The 20,934-nt window shown below is 40.6% G+C and overlaps 1 protein-coding gene across 5 annotated transcripts in view; it reads left to right on the top strand.

The window, feature by feature from the left end:
* Positions 1–20,934, top strand: part of MAP7 (microtubule associated protein 7) — a 296,620-nt gene that overhangs the window by 197,887 nt on the left and 77,799 nt on the right. For 4 of the 5 annotated variants that reach the window (XM_073627341.1, XM_073627340.1, XM_073627338.1 and 1 more), the window contains exons 5-6: positions 8,747–8,864; positions 13,114–13,224. In XM_073627341.1, coding sequence (XP_073483442.1) covers positions 8,747–8,864; positions 13,114–13,224 — 229 coding nt within the window. The remainder of the gene's footprint in view (positions 1–8,746; positions 8,865–13,113; positions 13,225–20,934) is intronic. The other variant, XM_073627342.1, reaches the window with a different exon arrangement.

Here is a 20,934-nt window from a genome sequence, read left to right as displayed (position 1 = left end):
ACTCAGACAATATCTATATGGATACCAAATTCCTTATATTCACCACTAGCTTCTTTTTTTTATTATAAACCCTATGTTAGCATACATTAATGCACTGGGAATTATTTCTATATCCTCACATGTTATTCCGTTATCCTTTGATATGTTAGACTACTGGATTTCAATTTTCACATCTATCTTTAACAAAGATCTCCTAAGCACTTTTCCTTTATTCCTTTATTGAGAGTTCCAAAGATTAATGCTCATCCTACGTTACATAGGGTTTATATAGCTATGTTCATCTAAGCTCCCTATTTAGTGACACAATTCCCTATATTTCCCCCACCCAGGTGTATCCCAGATCCTAACTCCATCTTATTCATGAACAAGTTTGTTTTATTCTTAGAAGATAACAGTTGCTTATGCTGGTTTATTTTTTCCCCTCAGGAAGTTCCGGAGAAACTTACTCTACTCTTTCCTGTTGCCTTGCGGTTTATATAACCAATCATCTTAACTATGATTTTAATAAGGCTTTCCTCTCACTCACGGATGTTCCATGTGCTCCAATATGCCTTCCTCTATTGCCCATCCATATTATGTGGGTGTTCGATGATGGGCCCTCATCCCTTGATAGGGAATTACATTCCTTATCACAGGCACTTTTTGAATCATTTTATAAGTCTATTCAAGTATTTTATTGCCTAATATTGTTTGTTTTCTGTTCTTTCCTTATTTCAGACTCTTCTAAGTCCGCTTTGCTTTTCTCTTCCTTCCAGTCCACTCAGGTTAATCCATCCGGCCAGAAACTCAAGACATCTGGCAAGTTTCATTTCCTAGATCATCTACTATGGCACCCCTAAACATTTTATCTCTGAATGTTCAGGGTATTAATATACCACAGAAGTGTTCTAAAGCGTTTCGTTCTTGCCATGCTAAGAAAGCGCACATACTGTGTTTACAGGAAACTCATTTTACGGTGAATTCCACTCCTAAATTTTTGAGCTCTTTCTATCCGCAAGTATTTACTGCCTCGGCAGCCACCAAACAAAGAGGAACACTTATTGCTTTTGACCGCTCCACCCCCTTCACTCTTAAATCAGAAATTAGAGATCCTGAAGGGCGCTATTTAATTCTCACGGGATACATAATGGACACGGCAGTCACCATAGTTTCATACTACGCCCCTAACAAACAGCCCATTCCTTTTCTCTCACACCTGTTGCAGGTATTGTCCACGCACAAGATAGGAACAATTATCATTTGTGGAGATTCCAATCAAACCCTCCTCCCATTTTTGGATAAATCACCTTACAACCTACCCCGAAATACAACTAAACTATCTTTCTCTCAGCTTCTCACTAAACATAATTTAGTGGACACATGGAGAGAATGTAATCCGACAATGAAGAGATATACCTACTACTCACACCCACACAAGTCATTTACTCACATTGATCACATCTTTCTAACAACAGGAATGATCCCTGAATTAATCAAATCAGACATAATCCCTATCGCATGGTCTGATCACAATGCGCTCTTCACTACAATCGCTTCACCTATTCCTAATGCTAGAGATCTTACATGGTACCTTCCAGATGCAATACTCAGGCACCCTTCTCACTGCCTGAGTATTGAGCAAGCACTCAAAGAATATTTAACACATAACAGCACCCCTGACATTTCACCACTAACACTTTGGGAAGCACATAAACCAGTTTTACGAGGAATTTTCCAGAGACAATCCGCATTATTTAAGCGTGAACGTAGAAATCTTGCTCGCAAACTGGAATCTGAATTTAACACCTCCTTTGAATCCTTGCAGGATAATCCAACCCCAATCGCAAAAACTAAACTGGAAAAAGCACGTCTAGAATATGATTTATTCCTCACAGAATCTGCTGAAAATTCTCTAAACCGTTCTAGACATGCTTTTTATATGAAATCTAATAAAGCAGGAACATATCTAGCTAGAGCACTTAAATCAATAAATAAGACATCCAAACCGATTAGACTTAAATTGTCTAGGGACATTTACACTAGTAATCCTATTAAGATTGTACATAAATTTCGTTCTTACCTTGACTCTTTATATTTGGAAGTAAATACATTTAACATTACGGAAGCTGATTCCTTCTTTTCCAGGATCAAGTTACCTGAGTTAACTCTAGCCCAAAGAAACCTCCTTGATAAACCAATTTTGGTAGACGATGTAACAAATGCTATTAAAGAGCTAAAAAGAAATAAGAGACCAGGCCCCGATGGATACTCTGCTTTATACTATCAAACATTTACAGAAACACTCTCCCCTATCTTCACTGATGCATTTAATGTTTTACTGGATGGTCACTCCTTCAAACAGAAATTGACGTTGACAGCATCAATCTGTATGATTCCTAAGCCTCATTCTGATGACACATCCTGTACAAATTATCGCCCCATTTCACTTCTAAATTTAGATATAAAAATTTTAGCAAAAATTTTGGCAACTCGTTTGAACAAAATTATAGGCACGCTTGTTCATCGCGATCAAGTAGGCTTTATGCCGACACGCCAAGCAGGCGACAACGTGCGTCGGGCAGTTTTGTTAGCACATATTGCAAAAAAAGACGTATCCCTTCCTGCTTTCTTTCCCTTGATGTTAAAAAAGCCTTTGATTCTGTTTCTTGGCCTTACCTACAATATTCTCTGCAGAAATGGGGCTTTGGTCCTCAATTTACTAGATGGATTGTGGCACTTTTTGATAAACCTTTAGCACACATAAAATATGCGGGGTACAAATCTGACTCCTTCAACATAGAAAGAGGTACTCGTCACGGATGCCCACTTTCCCCTCTTCTATTTACTCTTTTGATAGAACCGCTTGCTCAATTCATCAGAACAGACCCAACTATAACCGGTATAGAATTAGGAGGCTACCAACACAAGTTGTGCTTGTTTGCTGATGACGTATTATTATTTCTAACCTCTTCACAAGTCTCGGGCCCTAATCTCCTGCCCATTCTCAACAGGTTTTCTACCTTCTCAGGCCTCATAATAAATCCTAAGAAATGTTTGGTATTAAATATCTCTCTTTCACATATGGAATTGGAGTCAACAAAAATTGCACTCCCTTTCACCTGGGCTGATAAATCTATTCCATATTTAGGGATCTACCTTACAGCCTCTACTTCAGATCTCTTTTCAGCTAATTATACACCAATGTTGAGCAATGTGACAAACCTGTTGAAGCAATGGTCACACCTTCCATTATCATGGCTGGGAAGAATCAATGTGATAAAAATGACGATTTTACCCAAATTATTGTATTTGTTTAGAGTCCTACCTATCTCAATACCGGCTTATTACCTAAGAATATTACAGAAAAGGGCCACAACATTTGTTTGGGGCCCCTCCAAACCACGTGTTCCATTACCAACATTATATCTCCCTAAAACTAATGGAGGTCTAGGCTTCCCCAATTTCGCAACTTACTATAAAGCGGCACATATCGCTAGTCTTTCTAAATATCATGCAACAAATGAAATCCCAATTTGGGTATCAATTGAAGCAGCTGATTGTGATCCTTTATTGATTTCAAATCTACTCTGGCTTCAACCCAAAGACCGTCGTGTTATATCCAACCCCATCACCAAACACTTTATTACCTTATGGGATAGGCTTAAATTTAAACATTGTTTACAATCTCCACACAATCCTCTCCTCTCTTTCCTTAAAAACCCTGCTTTTTATCCAGCCTGGGTCGTTCCCTCATCATTCAAAACCTGGAGATCTTTAGATGTCAAAAAACTACACAATTTTGTCACTTCCATTCCCAACTCTCTGCGAGATCTACAATATACCGCTATCAGAATTGTTTCGGTACCTCCAAATTAAAAATTTCTTCACACCTAATACTAACATAGGCACTCCTTTGACCCAATTTTCGATTCTTGAAAAAATATGTAAAGATGATCCCCATACCAGAGGTTTGATCTCTCTCTTATATTCCCAACTTCTAATACACCCAAACACAGATAAACCATCTTATGCCCAAAAATGGGAGGAGGATATTGGATACTCTCTTACCACGGCAGACTGGTCTAAGATGGCAGGTGACTAAATCATCTTCCCCTAACATTATAGCATTGGAGGCCAATTATAAAGTACTGACCCGATGGTACCTTGTTCCATCCAGAGTGGCTAAATATGTTCCTACCTGTTCTGCTCTTTGTTTTCGTGGCTGTTCGGAGTTGGGTGATCATTTACATATTTGGTGGACTTGTCCAAAAGTTCGGATCTTCTGGGAGGAAATCTTTGATTTAGCCTCCAAAATGTTTGAGATAAAAATACCTCCTGACCTAACTATTGCTTTACTCAATTTGAAGCCAGATTGCTTGACACACACTCAATTCAAACTTTTCGTTCAGCTCCTTACGGCTGCGAAGCAAACGATTGCAAAGGCGTGGAAATCTCCTTCTTTGGTGGTAGCCGAGACAAAGAATAGGATGCATAACTCAATGATTCATGCTAAAATGTCAGCTATAGAAAGGGACCTGATCCCCAAGTTCGAAAAATTATGGCACCCATGGGTACAATTCCATTTACCATCAAATTTCGATGATAAGGTTCTCCTGCCATGGTAGATGATGTATGAATGGACTTGTTATGCTTCGTGATGGCGTTTGGATCGACCTGATGGACTCCCCTTCCTTCTCTTCTCTTTTCTGCTCCTTCCTTCTCTTCTCTTTTCTGCTCCTTCCTTCTCTTCTTTTATGGATTTCTATCCTCCCATCTCTTCTTATTATTATATTGAAGCTCCAGATCCCTCAAACTAAGACTTTCTTCCTCAGCTTATTTATCCTATTTTCAGCTGACTTGAATAAGTATTTTAGTATTAGCCTAGATTCTTATACAACTTTTACCAACGTTCATATTACATTTTTGGTTACATATTATATGTTTAGAAAGTCTATTAACCTAATACTGACGAGCTTCATTTCTGTTTGTCAATCATTATGTTTTCTGAAAATATCTGTAATGTCCTTAATGACCAAATAAAAACCATTTGACAAGGAGAAACATTCTCTCCTGGGCTACATCGTAAAGTTCCAGAAGGAGTGTTTCCTCCCCCATTGCAGGATTATTCCCTGGTCAGGTCTCCGATATGGACACGTTAAAATGTTGAACCATGTTAATTCACTGGCGTGCTATTACCATCAAGGAGGAACAGGAGTTCTTGATTTGACAATGGCAGTAGTTTGGATCCTGATTTGAATGGAACCTTGCCTTTCAGTCCTTTCCATTTTGCTTCCTTTAGGTGCAATTTTTTGGGATATCGTTTTTTTTTTTTTTTGTTTTTTTTTTTACAGGTTGTTTTTGGACACAGCAGAGTGATCCATGCACCAAGTTGCTTTCCAGATCCAGTGCTGTAGATAGAGAGTATCCGAGGTGGTACCTTGGGCCATCTGCATGCTAAACAAGATAGTTTACTGATAGAGGAAATTTTTGACATTAAAGTATTGAATGCTTTACTGACTCTCTGGGATCCATTCACCTGGCCTTCCCTCCTATGTGGTTTTGCAGACTCAAAAAGAAAGCCTTTCTGGAGGTCGTCCTTGCTTTTGGCTTACCCAGGCAAATGTTTTTTGCTGTCCTGATAAGATTCCTGATTGTTGCTTCATGAATACATTGTTGACTGTAGGGAGTCATGAGTATCTCTAGTCCTTTGACTCTGCAAGGATCCAGGATTGGCAGGTTTTTTTTCAGGCAACTTCTTCCTTAGAGCTTGCCCCAGGCATGTCTTGTTACGGTTAGGGTGGAGCTGAACCTGATACTTGAGCTCTATTAAATCTGTGTTCTTCCTTGTGAATTTTGTGGAGAAAATGTACCTTCTATCCTCTGCCTAATTCTTGCATAGGAAATGCCCATGTACCCTTCCCTGTTGTTCATGCTGACTGTGTGGAATCAACCCTTTATTTGAGCAAGCTTAAGGCTGTGAGTACTTCTCTATTGGGAAATTATTTTTTTGTTCCACCCTTCTGATCGGATCAGGTAGACCAGTTTCCACATTATGGTATTTGATTTAGGGTTTCTCCCCCGTGTTATGTCATTTTACTTACTACCTGGTTTTTGCTCTCCTATCAGGTGAGAGGTTTCTGCTTTTGGATGTCCTGGTAATTTATGACTTCCTGTATCCCCTATTGGACAAGAATAAAAGTAGGATTTGTTAATAATACAGTACAGGACACGGGCAACTTGTGATTGTATCGTTATCGCTCTTGTTTTATCTTCTAAGTCGAGTCATTTTATCCTCATCCTTGTGGTTGGATTTCTCTTCGAGCTAACCTGATTCCACTGGCTGTATGTCCATTTAAATGGGATTGATCTCTATAATCTGTGATCCACATTGTCTGTGAGCCAATTTATCCTCATCCCTTTGGTTGGATTTATCTTCGGGCTGACCTGATTCCACTGGTTGGATATTATTTAAGCGTGATTGATCTCTATAACTTGAGATCCAAATTGTCCGGTAAGGGGCGTGAATATATGTGGTGAAGGCAACTTGTTAAGCACCTTTACACGTTGGTTTGTTTTGGAGATACAGCACGACTCTTCACTGGGAGATTGAATTCACTTATTGGACTGTGTTAAAACAATACTATAATATTTTTATATTCATACTCCTATATGTATTTTATGAACTTTATGACTTTTTTTTTTCACATTATTCAGAAATGTTTTTGCAGTGTTTCTCAACTCCAGTCCTCAAGGCACCCCAACAGGTCATGTTTTCAGGCTCTCCATTATTTTGCACAGGTGATTTGATCAGTTTTCATCTGAGGAAAATCCTGAAAACATGACCTGTTGGGGCACCTTGAGGACTGGAGTTGAGAAACACTGTGTTATTGTAATGCTTGGAGATGCACACTGAATTTTTTGTATAAACATGTAATACTTACCTGCTCTGTTAAATGTTTTTGCACAGAGCAGCCTGGATCCTAGTTCCAGGTTCCCTTGCCGGTGCTCCTGGCCCCTCCCTCCTTTCGAGTGCCCCTACAGCAAGCAGCTTGCTATGGGGGCACCAAAGCTGAGCTGCAGCTCTGTGTGTCCATTCAGACATGGAACCACAGTTCAGCCCCACCCCCTCTCAACCTGATTGGCTAACTAAATTTGATTGACAGCAGCCAGAGCCAATCAGGAGGGAGAGGCCCAGACGGACGAGCATTTGTGCACATCGCTGGATAGAGATGGGGCTCAGGTAATAATGGGGGGGGGGGCTGAGGGGGGCTGCTGCACACAGAAGGCTTTTTATCCTAATGCATAGAATGCATTAAGATAAAAAAACCTTCTGCCTTTACAACCACTTTAAACCTTTATTAACCTTTATTATAAACCTTTATCATCCTGTGATTTCCTGAAATCCTAATTTGTTTCTGTCTGCCCTGCAGAAGCCACCATTTGAATCCATCAGAGATATTTCCTTGGAAATTCTTGCCAGCAAAGTAGGCTTTTTGGTCGCCATCATGTTTGTCATGTTTATCTGAACTGACCATCCTTTCTTCCCAAAGGAGGTTTCAGCATTCCATGACAATGAGGAGATTGTTCTGCCATCCTTGTACCCTGCTTCAAAGCATCCAAAATAATTTTCTTTACCTGGACATTAGAGTGTGCCTAAAAGCTACTACTTCCTTTAGACAAATAGATTCCCTGTTTGTTCTTCCATTGGGACCTTGCAAAGGACACCCTACTTCAAAATCCACCATGGCATGGTGGATCAGGAAACTAATTGCAATATGTTATGCTTTTAAACAAATACCTTCCCCTGAACTTCATCAGATCTATAGGAGTATCCTGGGCTTTTAGGCACTAAGCCTCTGTTGCCCAACTGTGTAAGGTTGCCACCTAGTCTTCTGTTCATACTTTCTCAAAGCTTTGCAAGGTTGTGGTGGTGTCCTATCTTATGTGCATGCAGCTTTTGACAGCAAGGTTCTTGCAACAGCACTCTGAACTTGGGTCCTTGACCCTAGTTGGTTTTTGGGCCTGTTGGCATATTTCCGTTTACCAAGTAGTTGCCCATCCTTTGTATTCATTGCTTCGGGATGTCCCATGTTGTATGAATAAGAGTCCTGTGTCTTGTACTGTGGGATTAGCATAATAGGAATTTTGACATATGTCTGAATTCCATATCTTGAAGTACAGTACACAGGACACCCCCCCTAACTGTTCTTGTTTACACTATAATGGGGTGTCTTCAAAACCTTGCCAGTGTCTAATCACCTAAAGGTACAAGCCTATAACCCATGGTGTATGAATGAGTTGCCTGTGTCCTGTACTCTACCCTAATATATAGGATTTACAGCAAAGTCAAAATTCCTTTTTGTACTCACCGTCAAATCCTTTTCTTGTAATCCATTGAAGGTTACAGGTCCCACCCCTCTGTGTTTACAGTCATACTTTTGGTACTGCTTGCTACAAACTGAGGCATGCTGTGGTAGTAAGAGGGGTTATCCTGGCCTACAGATTTTTCTGTTTGCCAGTGTCCAGTCCTCCCTTAGGCAACAGTATAACCCCAACGTATATGATGTCCTGTGTCTCTCAATGCATTCCAAGAAAAGGATATTAAAGTGAGTACAAAAATCCTATTATTGTCACATCTCGAACATCCTTTTGTGCTCATTACTCTGTTTCCAATAAAAAGACTTGTACAAATGTGTGTCTTTAAACTTCTACTGGTGACCACTTTTCTTCAGGCTGTCAGCTAGCTTTGCTGTGTTTTCTTTTGAAGGAACGCCATGAAGCCGTAGTGAGGCGTACAATACAAAGGAGTCAGAAGCCAAGACAGAAGAACAACAGATGGTCTTGGGGAGGCTCTCTGCAAAGCAACCAAAATATAAGTAGCTCAGGTAAAACTGAATAAAGCCAGACTGCTAGAACCTTGTCCATAGCTATCAATCTGCTTTTTATTGGATTTGGCAGCTGGAAACATGAAAGATGTTGCTGATTATAGTTACTGCATGTTACAGTGCTTTGCACTCTTCTCTCTGGATATTTAAAAGAGTGTCACTGTGGGTGTTTTGTATGCTTGGTAAAATTAGCTGGAAACTGTATCAACCTTTTTGTCATGCTGTTGATTAAATTATCCCTCATACTTTATATAGTATAGTACAGCCCTGTAATTAAGGGCTCGTGCACACTGCAGCTCAAAAAAAGCTGCTTTTATAGGCATTTGAGCTTTTATTTCAGCTTAAAGAAGCTTGTGTTTTTTGTACTCTTTTGCATGTTTTTATTGAGCTTCTTTAAGCTCCTTTGAGCTTTTTTGAGCATAAGCGTTTTTTTTTTTTTCACAAACCCTCCTATATAGTGTTTTCTTAACCACTGTATAAACAAAACTAAAAAGCTTTTGAGCTTTTTGGGGCACTAGCTCCTCTCAAAAACGCGAGTTTGGTGGGGGGTTTTTTCTGCCTGTAAGAGCATATGCCTGAAAAAGCAAAGTGTGCATAGACACATTGGCTAACGTGGAGAAGAGTTTCTAGGCAGAAAAAAATAAGAGCTCAAAGCCTGTAGGAGCCGCTTCTTTGAGCTCCTTTGAGCTGCAGTGTGCATAAGCCCTAAGATTGCTAAATTGTTGCAATGCCATTTGCATTAAATGGTGATAACTGGGGGTAATGCCATGGTATTAGAGCTATACAGATAAAATCTTAAAGCTAATGGTATACTTCACAATAGAGCAAGTGTAATCTGTTTTACCTGCACAGTGCTAACTTAAAGTGTTACTAAACCCAGCAATATGAAAATAGTTCATCCGCCCCCTCCCCCCACAGTGCCCACAGCTTATAAATCTTCTTTTTACATTAAAATACTGCCACTATATACCTTTTTGGATGATCTGTATACCACGGTTATGTGCTGAGAGTTCAGGAAGGAGATTTCCACTGCAGCCTTTATACACGCCCACATGTGTGATGTCAATATCATGTGACCTGGCTAGCTCTGAGGACAAGTAACTGTTCTCTCCAGCCTAAAAGACACAACCGGGCATGTGCAGGTCAGCTACTCTGCCTGTGTTAGCTGGCCTTCCCCAGATAGACAGTGTAGGAGGGGGAGGATCTATGCATACTGGATAAAACAGCCTTTTTACACAATGTAGAGCATTAACCCCTTAAGTTCCACAGTGAGTATAACAAACATGCTATGCTGCATATACAGACTGATTTTACTGTTGTGGGTTTACTAACACTTTAAGTTAGCAACAGTTTTGACAGAAATCTGATTTTTCATGTTCCTTTAGTGTACATTTCTTATTGTTAGTATGTAAATGTTAAACTTATGAGAACTGCAACAAGTGCTCAGCTGGTACTGTAAATTCATTGCTCTTTCCATCTCATCTTCAATTACAAACCTTTTATTTTAAATTTTTTCTTCTTTGATTTGATTTCTTTAATTTCTGCATGTTCTGTTTCTAGGTTACTTTGTTGACTCATCTTTCACCAATATCGATTTATCTGAAATGGCTCTCCATTTCCAAGCCAAGAGTTTTGTTAGAAGAGGTGGTACTTACACCACTGTTTTGTGACCCTTCTTTCCTTACCTCTGCTTTTGTGATTTTGTGAAATAGAATCTGTTTTATAACCGCTCAAAGCATTTTAGTAGTATTGATTTCAAAGGGGTTAAACAAGTTTTATACAGTGTATAGTTCAAACCTGTGGCAACAGTCCGTATGGTTGGTCTGTGAAAGGTATTTCGTATTTGGTAGTGTATATTGGAATAGCAGTTGCCTTATGCAGTATAATTGTGCAGGATATTACACAAAAACTGCAAAAGTTTTTGTTACTGTAAAAGTTTGCATTAAATGTGATGTAGTCTTTCTCTTCTGCATTGTGTGTTGTCTTTTCTGCATTGTGTTGTCATTGTGGTTGTTTTAGTCACCCTGGAATGGAGCTTTGATAGAAAGTTGTTTGTCCCATATCTACAGCTCTTCTCTGGGTCAGTAGGAGCCTTCATGTGTGCAGACTAAGCTAAAATACTGAAACAAAAAATTAAAGTTTGGCCACTACTAGTCAAATTACGATATATACCATGTTGATTTTCCAGAACAAAAAAGTAAACTGTAAGGAACAGACTCTTTCTGCAATTTATTGTATAGTTACCGCTTATTGAATTAACAGTTTGGCAAAAAGAATTAAACATGAAGCGTGGCATATACAAACAATTGATAAGTAATTGTGTGATGATGTTACTATGTATCAGAACTTAATCGGCTTTAATCCAAGAAAAGAGTTTAGAGCTTAAAGGATAAGTTCACCTTTTGACAAAAAAATATAAATGCACATCTTTTTGCAGATAAAATGCACTTATTATTTTTTGTTTTGGGAGCCTGTAAAGGATTGTACCAGCGATCTGCAGATCTCTTGCAGATCTGTCAGATACATTCTGACTGGAAGACTCAATGAACTTCTACAGCGCTCACAGCACCATGGTAGTCCATTGAAAACTTCAAGCCGACAGCTTCAAAGGCTGCCAGAACCTGTAGTTTTCCATTCACAGCCCACCCGGCCGTGTCTTTTTTGAATTTTGGCAGCAGACAAGGGGAGAAGATCCCTTGTCTTCTGTCACAGCAGAGATCGGGAGGTGGGGCATGGGGGCCGGTTCATTTAGAACATGTTACACCCTGAATATGAGTGTAACATGCTATGAAAGGTGAACTTATCCTTTAAACTGGATAAGGTAACCTTTTTAAAAAAACACAATAAATGCACTTTTTTTTTGCAAGTAAGAAAAATGTGCATTTACTTTTTTTTCTTTTTTTTTTTTTTTTTTTAAGGAGCCTGGAAAGCATTGCACCATCGATCTGCAGATTGTTAAGGCCATGCAGGACTCCTGCAGACTGTCAGTGTAAACTGTATGCTCATCATACGGGCAGGCAGGTACACCCTGACAGGAAGAATCAATGAACTACCACAGTGCTCAACAGCACCATGGTAGTTCATTGAGAACTACAAGCGGACAGCCTGATTGAATATAGCCGCTGTTCAGTTTTTTTTCTACCTGGCTCCTTTGATTTTTAATCCAAGGGATGACAGATGTGAGGCAGCTGACATGGCCACCTACTGGGGAAATGTCTGATGATTCATCAGAAAGGATGAGTATGAAAGCATCCTCAAAAACTACTTATATACTTCTTCCCTAAAATCTTTCTTATAAGGAGGCTGTTGAAGTAAGGGCAAGTTTTGTAAGACCAAGAAACTCATCACTGCAGAGAAACTGCAAGAATTTTAGCTGTTACAGGAATGGTGGTGCACAATTTTAGTGTACATTGTTACATGCACAAAAATATTTGGCATTTATTACAAAAAAGCCAAGTTCGCCAATAGGAAATGAACTGTGATTTCAATATTCTATTCTATGCATCTCTAAAGTAAGCACCACAATACTTAGACAATACCTTTTTGGAAAGAGTATCTGAGGTTCGGTGAAAATTGAGCTGTTTGGTTACAATTCTTATTGGTTCATTTGGAGGTAAAAAAGAAAAGCATTTAAAGACAACCACTTGGCTGCCAGGTAAAGTACATTTAGTAGGATCCTGGAGGTGCCTGCATGCATTGTCTGCTTTCTTGTAGAGCACCTTAGTGACCTGAATACCAGGGTACTCTGGTATGAAAATGTTAACCCCCTACCCAATTCGAGAGCCCCTCTTGCAACTCCACTGTTGGCCCATCACTTTGATAGACAAAGTCACTGGTCAATAGTAAAAGCTGACCAGGCAAAAAAAGATTTGCAAACATGCTGGTTGACAGGTTTCCCAGGCTTATTTACATATGCCACACTTTGTGTTTTATCCTTTTTTTCCAGTCTTTCTAATTGAGAATATAAATTGTGTATTGTATGAAAATGAATTAATTGATGTGGGGGCATAGTGAACTAAACAGTTGTTAGATCAAATTGGTACCATACAACAATTTTCTATGTAGTAACCCAACTTTAGTATGTTTGCCATCCTCCCTGCTGATGGTATTTTAACGGCTAGTCTGACTGGAGTGCTCTATTCAGATCTTTTACAGAGAAGGTTTAGAAACAGTACTCACATACCTAGTTTGGCCTTACTGGAATACCTATCGAAGTGCTGCCAATTAGCAATATTTCCATTTGTTTTAGATCCAGACAGGAGGTCAGTTTCAACAGTGAACCTTTCGAAACATGTTGATCCAGTTATTAACAAGCGACTCTCCACCTCTTCCGCAACATTACTTAATTCTCCAGACAGAGGTACAGTGTTATAAACAAAATGGTGTAGTGGTGAACTTCATTGTATCCGCCATTATGGAGCATATATGAAAAAGTTCCTTTACGTTATCAGCAACCCATAACTAATCTAACTAATATGTAACTTTAGTGTTTCGTTAATTACAGATCATTTTAACATAATTTGAACTTACTGCATAAAACATTTCTACAAACGTTTAGCTCACATTTGGTATCTCCTTCAAAGGATAGACCTTGTAATTGGCATTCATGAATACACATGTAATAGTCACCATTTATGCACATCGAAATGAGGTATTTGACAGTTAATTTTGATGTGCAGCCATATAGTCTCAGTTGGTTGCCATTTTAGGAAGAACAAAAAAATGACAGCAGTCTGTTTCAGTGCAGTTACTGAACAGGTGCATTGGAAAATTTTGCGCCCGTTTATTCCATCCTGTTCTGCTTGAAAGCTCCTGTATCTAAATTAAATGTATCAAAAACATTTTACAGCAGCTAAGGTTTTGTTTTTGAGTTTTAGGTTGAGGTTAAGAATAGGTGACCCATTAATAAAGGTTATTGCTGGGTTACAACTATTTTCCAGTACATACATTATCCCAGTTGAAACTGCATTTACAATCACCAGGGCCAAGGACAACTACAGTTTTGTCAATATGACTTGTCCTTGAAATTTTATACACGTTTCCCATATTCATCCATGCATTTCTCTTTGTGACAGTGCCCATTACGATCATTGTGCTTCATATCTGAGTGCAATAAATGTTGTGCATGCTGATTGTAAAGTGAAATGTGTATTTTAATGTATTTTGTATTGTGCGATTCTGCCTTTCCTAAAGTAAATCATATATCCCTTTGTACACAGTGATTTATTTGTCATGTTGCAACACATTATTTAGTTTGTTGCTTTGTCAGGATTTACAGTCCAGTACAAACTAAGCTTTTTTGATAAAAGCATGTAACAAATCCAAGCTAATTATTATCAAATGTGGCTGTGTATCCGGGAAAAATATAGAGCATAGCATAATTTCATGCTGTACATCAAATCCGCTTTAAATAAGACAGTGGCAACATTGAAGCGATTCAGCAATACAAAAAATGTATTTCTTGATAATACCTCAGAGGACACAGGCTGATAATTCATTCACCACAGGGTGTAGCTTCTCCAAGAATGGAAACTTACCATGCTCTATCACGTGGATCTGATATCAGTGTGCATATAAAGGTACTTTGGCTGAGGCTCCTGCAAACCTTTCCAACCAATAAATGCAAAAGCCGGCACCCATCTATGGGCTTGTACAATCTCCTTCATTAAATTGCTGGATACAAACACCACAGGATAATGCTAACGTGTTTCAGCCAAAGGAGGTGTGGGTATTTTTAACCTGTGATTTAATAATGAAGATTGTAGAAACCCACTGATGGGTGCTGGCTTTTTGTATTTAATGGGTGTAGCAGCTACCTTGAGGTGATTTGACACTAGCATAGTAAAAGCTGTAAGGACATCCCTACTTTATCCCTCCGAATCCCAGCATGCCTTTAGTTGTCTCTAGTATCCTAAGGTGATGGACGTCTTCTCTCCTTCTAAACTTGTTCCACTTTCTGCATATTTTCTCAATGGATTTCTTCTGGCAAGTCTCAAGCTGCTACATTCCTATTTTGCCACCCCATAGGAGCTTTATGGATCAGTTAACTCCTCTGTAGTCTGTTGGGGGAAAGTATCAGCCCCCCCGCCGGAAGAATTCCTGGCCAGCCTCTAATAATTGCTTCAAGCATTGGATACTGCATCTGGTGCTCACCTTGGCACACAGTGCATCGTGTTGAGTTAGCCACTGGGTGCTTTACAGGTCCAAGGTCCATCAGCCAGTGAAGAGCTGTCCCTGAAGCCTCGCTTATGGGGTGAACCCCAAAGAGCAAAGATTTACACCAGGCTTGTCCCCTTTAAGTTTACCACCGTTCATGTGGTGGTCTGTGAAACTGGATTCAGGTAAGTTTGACTTATGCCCTGCTTTGGTGACCAGTAGGCTGCTGTACTCAAAGCCTATTTGAGGTATTGCAGAGCACTGGCTGTAGCTCTTTTGGGTTGCAACCAAAAGTGGAAAGCAGCTCAGTACAGTTATTCGTTTGGATTTGGCACCAGTTCTGCGCATGTGCATACTATTTTGACTGGCTTCCCACACATCAGGCAATTACTCTCCATTCCCAGCAACTATGCACAGAACTGGCAAAGTGATCTCTGGATGCATTGAGACCCCTACTGAGGGTGATTGAGCACACAAGGCACTGTCCCCTGCTGCCACATCTGTTGTGAGCATCCCAGAGGAGATTCTCCTCACACACATGGTGGATCAAAAATTCAGGGCAGCTGTGGCTCTGGGATCTGCTGGCTCTTCTTCAGCTAGGTGTCCTAAGGGGTTCTGCATCACACCTTTTAGGGATTCTGACATGGTTTGGTTGGCCTCGGTGTCCTCTGCTCCTTCAGGTGTCCCTTCCTCGTCCTATTTGTCTAGTGAGGAATTTGCTGCAGCTGTGTCTGAGTTTTTGGGAAAGCTATCTGGCTAAAAGAGGCCTCTGACAGCAGGGGCCATAAGGAAGCCCCCTAGATGTCTCCTCCAGAGTCTCTTCCTGACCTTACTCTGCCCCTCGTTGAGCTCCTCGTCCTAGGAGAGGACAGTGCAGTTTTCAGTTAAGAGAGTTGGACACAAGATACTGTCAAACTTGCCAATCGTTCATCAATCTTGTTGCTTTATAGAAACTCCTCCTTCAAAGGATCATCACCCCTGTCTCGGAGCCAAAACAATTCCAAGGTTTATATTTCAACATATTTTCCACCCCAGGGCAAAAATGAACGTTTCAAATCCAGAATGGGACAATCTCCCAGGGAGATACCTGCAAGTGCAAAACTTCCGTATGCTTCTCTACACAAGGGAGATTTTCTGCTCTCTAAGGACATCAGGGATGTTCCCATCTTTCTGGCACATCGCTGCTACCTGTGTTTTGTGGTGTGAGTGCAACATTACCAGTTTGTTGCTCTTCTTTGGTCTCCCTACTGCACCTCGGATGTTCACCAAGGTGGTGGTGGCCCCTGTTCTGGATTTACTCCCAGGGAATTCTCATCATTGGATATCTGGACAACCTCTTACTGAGGGAACAGTCAGCGCAATTTCTGTCAGCCAATGTTTAACGTATGATGCAGACTCTGTAGAGATTTGGATGGATCCAAACCACCAGAAGCTCATGTTGGATCAGATTTATCACCTGGAATACCTAAGCCTAGTCCTGGATGTGGCCCGGTCCAGGGACTTTATCTCCTATGGAGAAGATGCGGTTTTACCTGGGAGACTAGGTGTGGGCCCTTTCTGGTTGTCAAGACCTTTATGTTCCAAGGAACGGCCTTCCACCCTGCTTCTCAATCGCTGGCTTTGACAGCTTGGCTGTTAAGTCCCAGGCCCTGGGGGAATGGGGCATTTCAGATGCGGTTATTCCCATGCTGCTAAAAGCTGGGAAATTGACTCTTGCAAGCTCTATCATCACACTTGGAAGGCATACTTCACTTGACGCCGTCCCAAGAACTACTCCATGGGGCGAATCCTGTTTTTTCTCCAGTTGGGTTTAGATAAACGTTTGGCCTTGAGGGCTCTCGATCCAGGGTCAAAATTCGGCCTTATTTCTTTTCCAGAAGCTGCTTGCTTTTCACTCCTTTAGTGAGGGCTATTGTATTGGGTGTTGCACACACACACTGTTTATCCTGTATGTTCAAGTCAACACTGTAGGATTTCAGTTTAGTTCTGTTGGTTCTTCGAAGACAACCCTTTGAACCTCTTATGGATTTCTTTACTGAGTAGATTGCCTTCCTTGTCGTAGTCAACTCTGCGAGCCAAGTCTCTGAGATTGTGGCCTGGTCCTTTTTAACGAGTAAGTAAAGTCTTCCTCTTTAATTGTACCTACAGGTAAGCCTATCGTAAGGCTTACCTGTAGGTACTGTAAATATATCCTAAACTTGCACCCTTTAGGAGACATTTACTATATACTCTGCCGCCAATGTCATCGGCGCATGTGTACTGAAGGAATGGCTGGGCCCGTGTCGTGATCGGCGGCACCCGTGCGCATGCGGGGGAGTGACGCCATCGCGGCTCTGGCCAATCACAGCGCCAGAGCCCGCAAACCAAGAAGTTACTCCAGCAAAGATGTCGGCCGTGGGAGTGCAGGTGGCACTGCAGGGCATCGTTCTATGGTAAGTATTTCATAATAAGCTAGTATGCGATACTAGCTCATTATGCTTTTGTCTTGCGGGGTTTTTTTTTTTTCTTTTGGAGGTTTACAACCTCTTTAAAGAACCTTTTTTGTTATTGCAGAAGATAAAGGTTGCTGTGAGACCTAGGGCCTCTTTCTCTCTCAAGGTTGTTTCTGTCTGCCACCTTTACCATATGTCCTGCATCTGAGCATTTTAAGGAAATTTATTTTCATTGTTTGTATGCGGTGTACGTAGTTCAAGTTTACCTGTCAGCTACAGCCTCTTTTCGTCAGTCTGACTCTGTCATTCCTGAGGGTCTCGCAAGGATCAGCTAGCTCCTTGCTCCACTTTTGCTCAATGAACTCAGGGACTCCTCATTCAGGCCTAAGACCTTTATGGTCAAGGAACACTCCTCTAGGAGTGTTGCTGCTTCCTGGATTTTCACCATCAGGCTTTGGTTTATCAGATCTGCAAGGCTACCGCCTGGTCCTCAGTTTGCATGTTTAACTTTTACCAGGTGGACATCCATGACGATCAATGGACGCAAGCTTTGAACAGAAGATGACCCTATGACCTCTTGGGCCTTGCCTGACTTTTTCTTTTTAGTTGCCTTGCTTGGGCCTGTTGGGTTAGTTTGGGACTTTGTATTGATGATTGATTTACCCAGCCTGTGTCCTAGGATGTATAATCAAAAAAATAGGATATTTCTTACCCATAAAATCCCCTTTATGGAGTACATCACGGGACACTGTCCCCTCCTCTCTTTTTGTCAATCCATTCTTGTAATTTCTTGCTGCTAAACTGTAGCCTTGCTGGGAGTGGGAGAGATTAGGCAGGGCTGTCCTTACAGCTTTTGCTTTGCCAGTCTCTAGTCACCTGAAGGCAGCTGCATAACCTATTGGTCTGTGTCCTTTGATGTACCGCAAGAGAAGGATTTTTCAGGTAAGACAAAAATCCTTTTATATACTTTATATGCAAAAATGGGTACTACGTCTGCATTCAGTTACATTAGCTTGTAGGTTACAAAGAATGAAACGGGGTTCTCCACTTTAGTTATAGAAATATGTTAAGGTTTAAAGCTAAGCTCTAGGCAAATATAATACATCAATAAATTATTTTTTTCAATGCATGCAGTGTATGTCACGCTACATTCACAAGGGGGTTTAGCCACGGTGTGAATCCCAGTGGCAGGAATCTACTGATTACTGCTGCCAGGATTGACAGCTATGTGCATATAGCAGCTGCCACCGAGCCCATACACTGCAGTAACAGGCTGTTTGCAGCCACAGCTGTTCATACCTGTTTGCACAGCCAGCAGTCACCTGCAGTGATCGTGACTGGATGCACTTTGCTATACACCCTTGTGAATTCAGCCTAAATATCAGCTCCTTGCAGTCCCTGATCCCTGCTCCTGAAATGTGAGTGGAAAAAGCAGCAGAAAGAGCCTGTAGGTGGATGACAAAGATCATGCCCAGAGGCAGAGAAGGCAAGGGAGTGAGGGATGAGCTGATCACTGCGTCTGCTTTCACTGTCCAGTCACGGGCTTGGGCAGATCTAGGACAGTCTGAGCTCAGCAGAGTTGGGTGAAAGAATGATGTACATGAGACTGTGGGGCATCTAGTGGCAGAAAAGAAGTACTGTAGAGGAAGAGCTGTGGATAGAAAGTGAATATATAACAACAGCTGCTTTGTTAAATTTTTTTTAGCTTTTTATGGGCTAATAATCTTTATCTTGTTTTTGGTGGGAATTCTGATTCTTATTGTGCACCTACTAGCCACTTATATGTCTGAGAGTCCAGCAGTATGGTCTCACATTATACGTTCTTGGCCCTGCCTCCAATGTAGCTATTGTAAAACCACAGAAGAAATGCGCTCACTCCCGCTTCACTTTCTTTTTTGTAAAATAAAAGAAGAATCCTGCCATCTTATAATAGATGCATAGACCATCAGCCTTGGCTCGACTGGCATATATTCTTTAGCAGGGAATTAAAATAAGAGGACCCCACCAACAAAAAAAAAAACAGATTACATCCTGTGTGTCCCTGTTTTTTTAAGACCACGATGAAGACCCCTACTATCGGAATATAAGAGGCAGACGCATTTAACCTACTTTTTAGCCAGATGCTTCTGCTGGCTGTATAAATTTAAGCTGCCCAACACTTCTCTTCCTCAGTAGAAGGACCCCCCCTTCTGCTGGAGTTCTGACCTTAAAGTGTATTTAAACTAAAACAAACATGTAATATTTTGCAGTTTACCAATCATTAAATTGGGTGGCTGCATTCATTTTTAAAGGATAACTCCACTTTCCTGAGAAACGATTAGAAATTTAAAAAAAATACTATAGTGTATACAGTTGCGACTCAAGTCACATTGTAATTGAATGTTATTAAAAATGACCTTTCCTTTTCAGTCTGCAGTGCTGTAATTTTCTGTAAAATGCAATGCAATATGGCTACCTTGAGGCATTCTGTACACAGATGGTGTACAGAACGCCCCCTGAAAGTTCTCTGCTTGTGTGATCAGTTCACTGATTTTTGGCATTATTTTTGGTCAGATACTTCCAAAGGGAAATCACGTCTAAGGCCTGGTTCACACTGATGCATTTTTTGGTGCTTTTAGCAGAAACGCACTACAGTCCAGTTTAACATGGTTTCCTATGATACATGTTCACATCTTTGCTTTTTTAAGCTGCTGTGTTTTTGGAAAAGGTCAGGAACTTTTTAAATTGCAAAACTGCATTTTTGGTTCAATTGTTCAATTTGTACTTCAATGGAGACGCTGTAGAAAATCATGTAGTACATTTTTGATGTGTTTTGTGTTTTTTAATCTGCCCGGCAACAAATTGGGCAAAAAAACCCCCAAAAAACATAAAAAGATGCAAAACTCATCAAAAATGCATCAAAAACAAACTGCACATGTGTGAAAGGCCTAAAGGGATGCAGACCCTGCAATTTTCCTTATTAGAGCCCCGCAGGTGTAGCAGCTGATTGATAATTATAAAACCACTCTCATACAGATTCACCTCCCACATGGATATTTATTCAGAATAACAAAAGGTAGGGATTTGCCACAAAGTTTGTTTTGTCAAAAATCCTTGCAATTTACATAGATCACCCAAAGTGGAATGTTTTTTTTTTTTCAACAAAAGTGGAGTTACTCTTTAAGGCTTTTTTCCTTTTTTTTTCCCTGGTAATCCTGCAGATAACACACTTCCTGTCCCTGGGTGGCTGTGCTTTTTTCTCCATTGTATCTCTAGAAGAAGCCATGGTTGCTACCCAACTCGACTTCAAATGTGTCTGGATTTATTAATCTATATTACATTAGGCTGCAGATATAAGTAGTTTAATGCTTCGTTCACACCAAGAAGTGTGACTGAGCGTGCTCTACTTGGTGTGTTTAGGGCAGCCCATTCATTTCAGTGGGCTGCCCTATGCACAGGAAAACTCACAACAAAGGTGCCTGCATAATTTTCAAAATCGAATC

The sequence above is a fragment of the Aquarana catesbeiana genome, linkage group LG04 (assembly GCF_042186555.1).
Source record: "Aquarana catesbeiana isolate 2022-GZ linkage group LG04, ASM4218655v1, whole genome shotgun sequence".
Lineage (NCBI taxonomy): Eukaryota > Metazoa > Chordata > Amphibia > Anura > Ranidae > Aquarana > Aquarana catesbeiana.
Note: the sequence above shows the minus strand (reverse complement) of the source record. Positions and strands in the feature narration are given on the sequence as shown.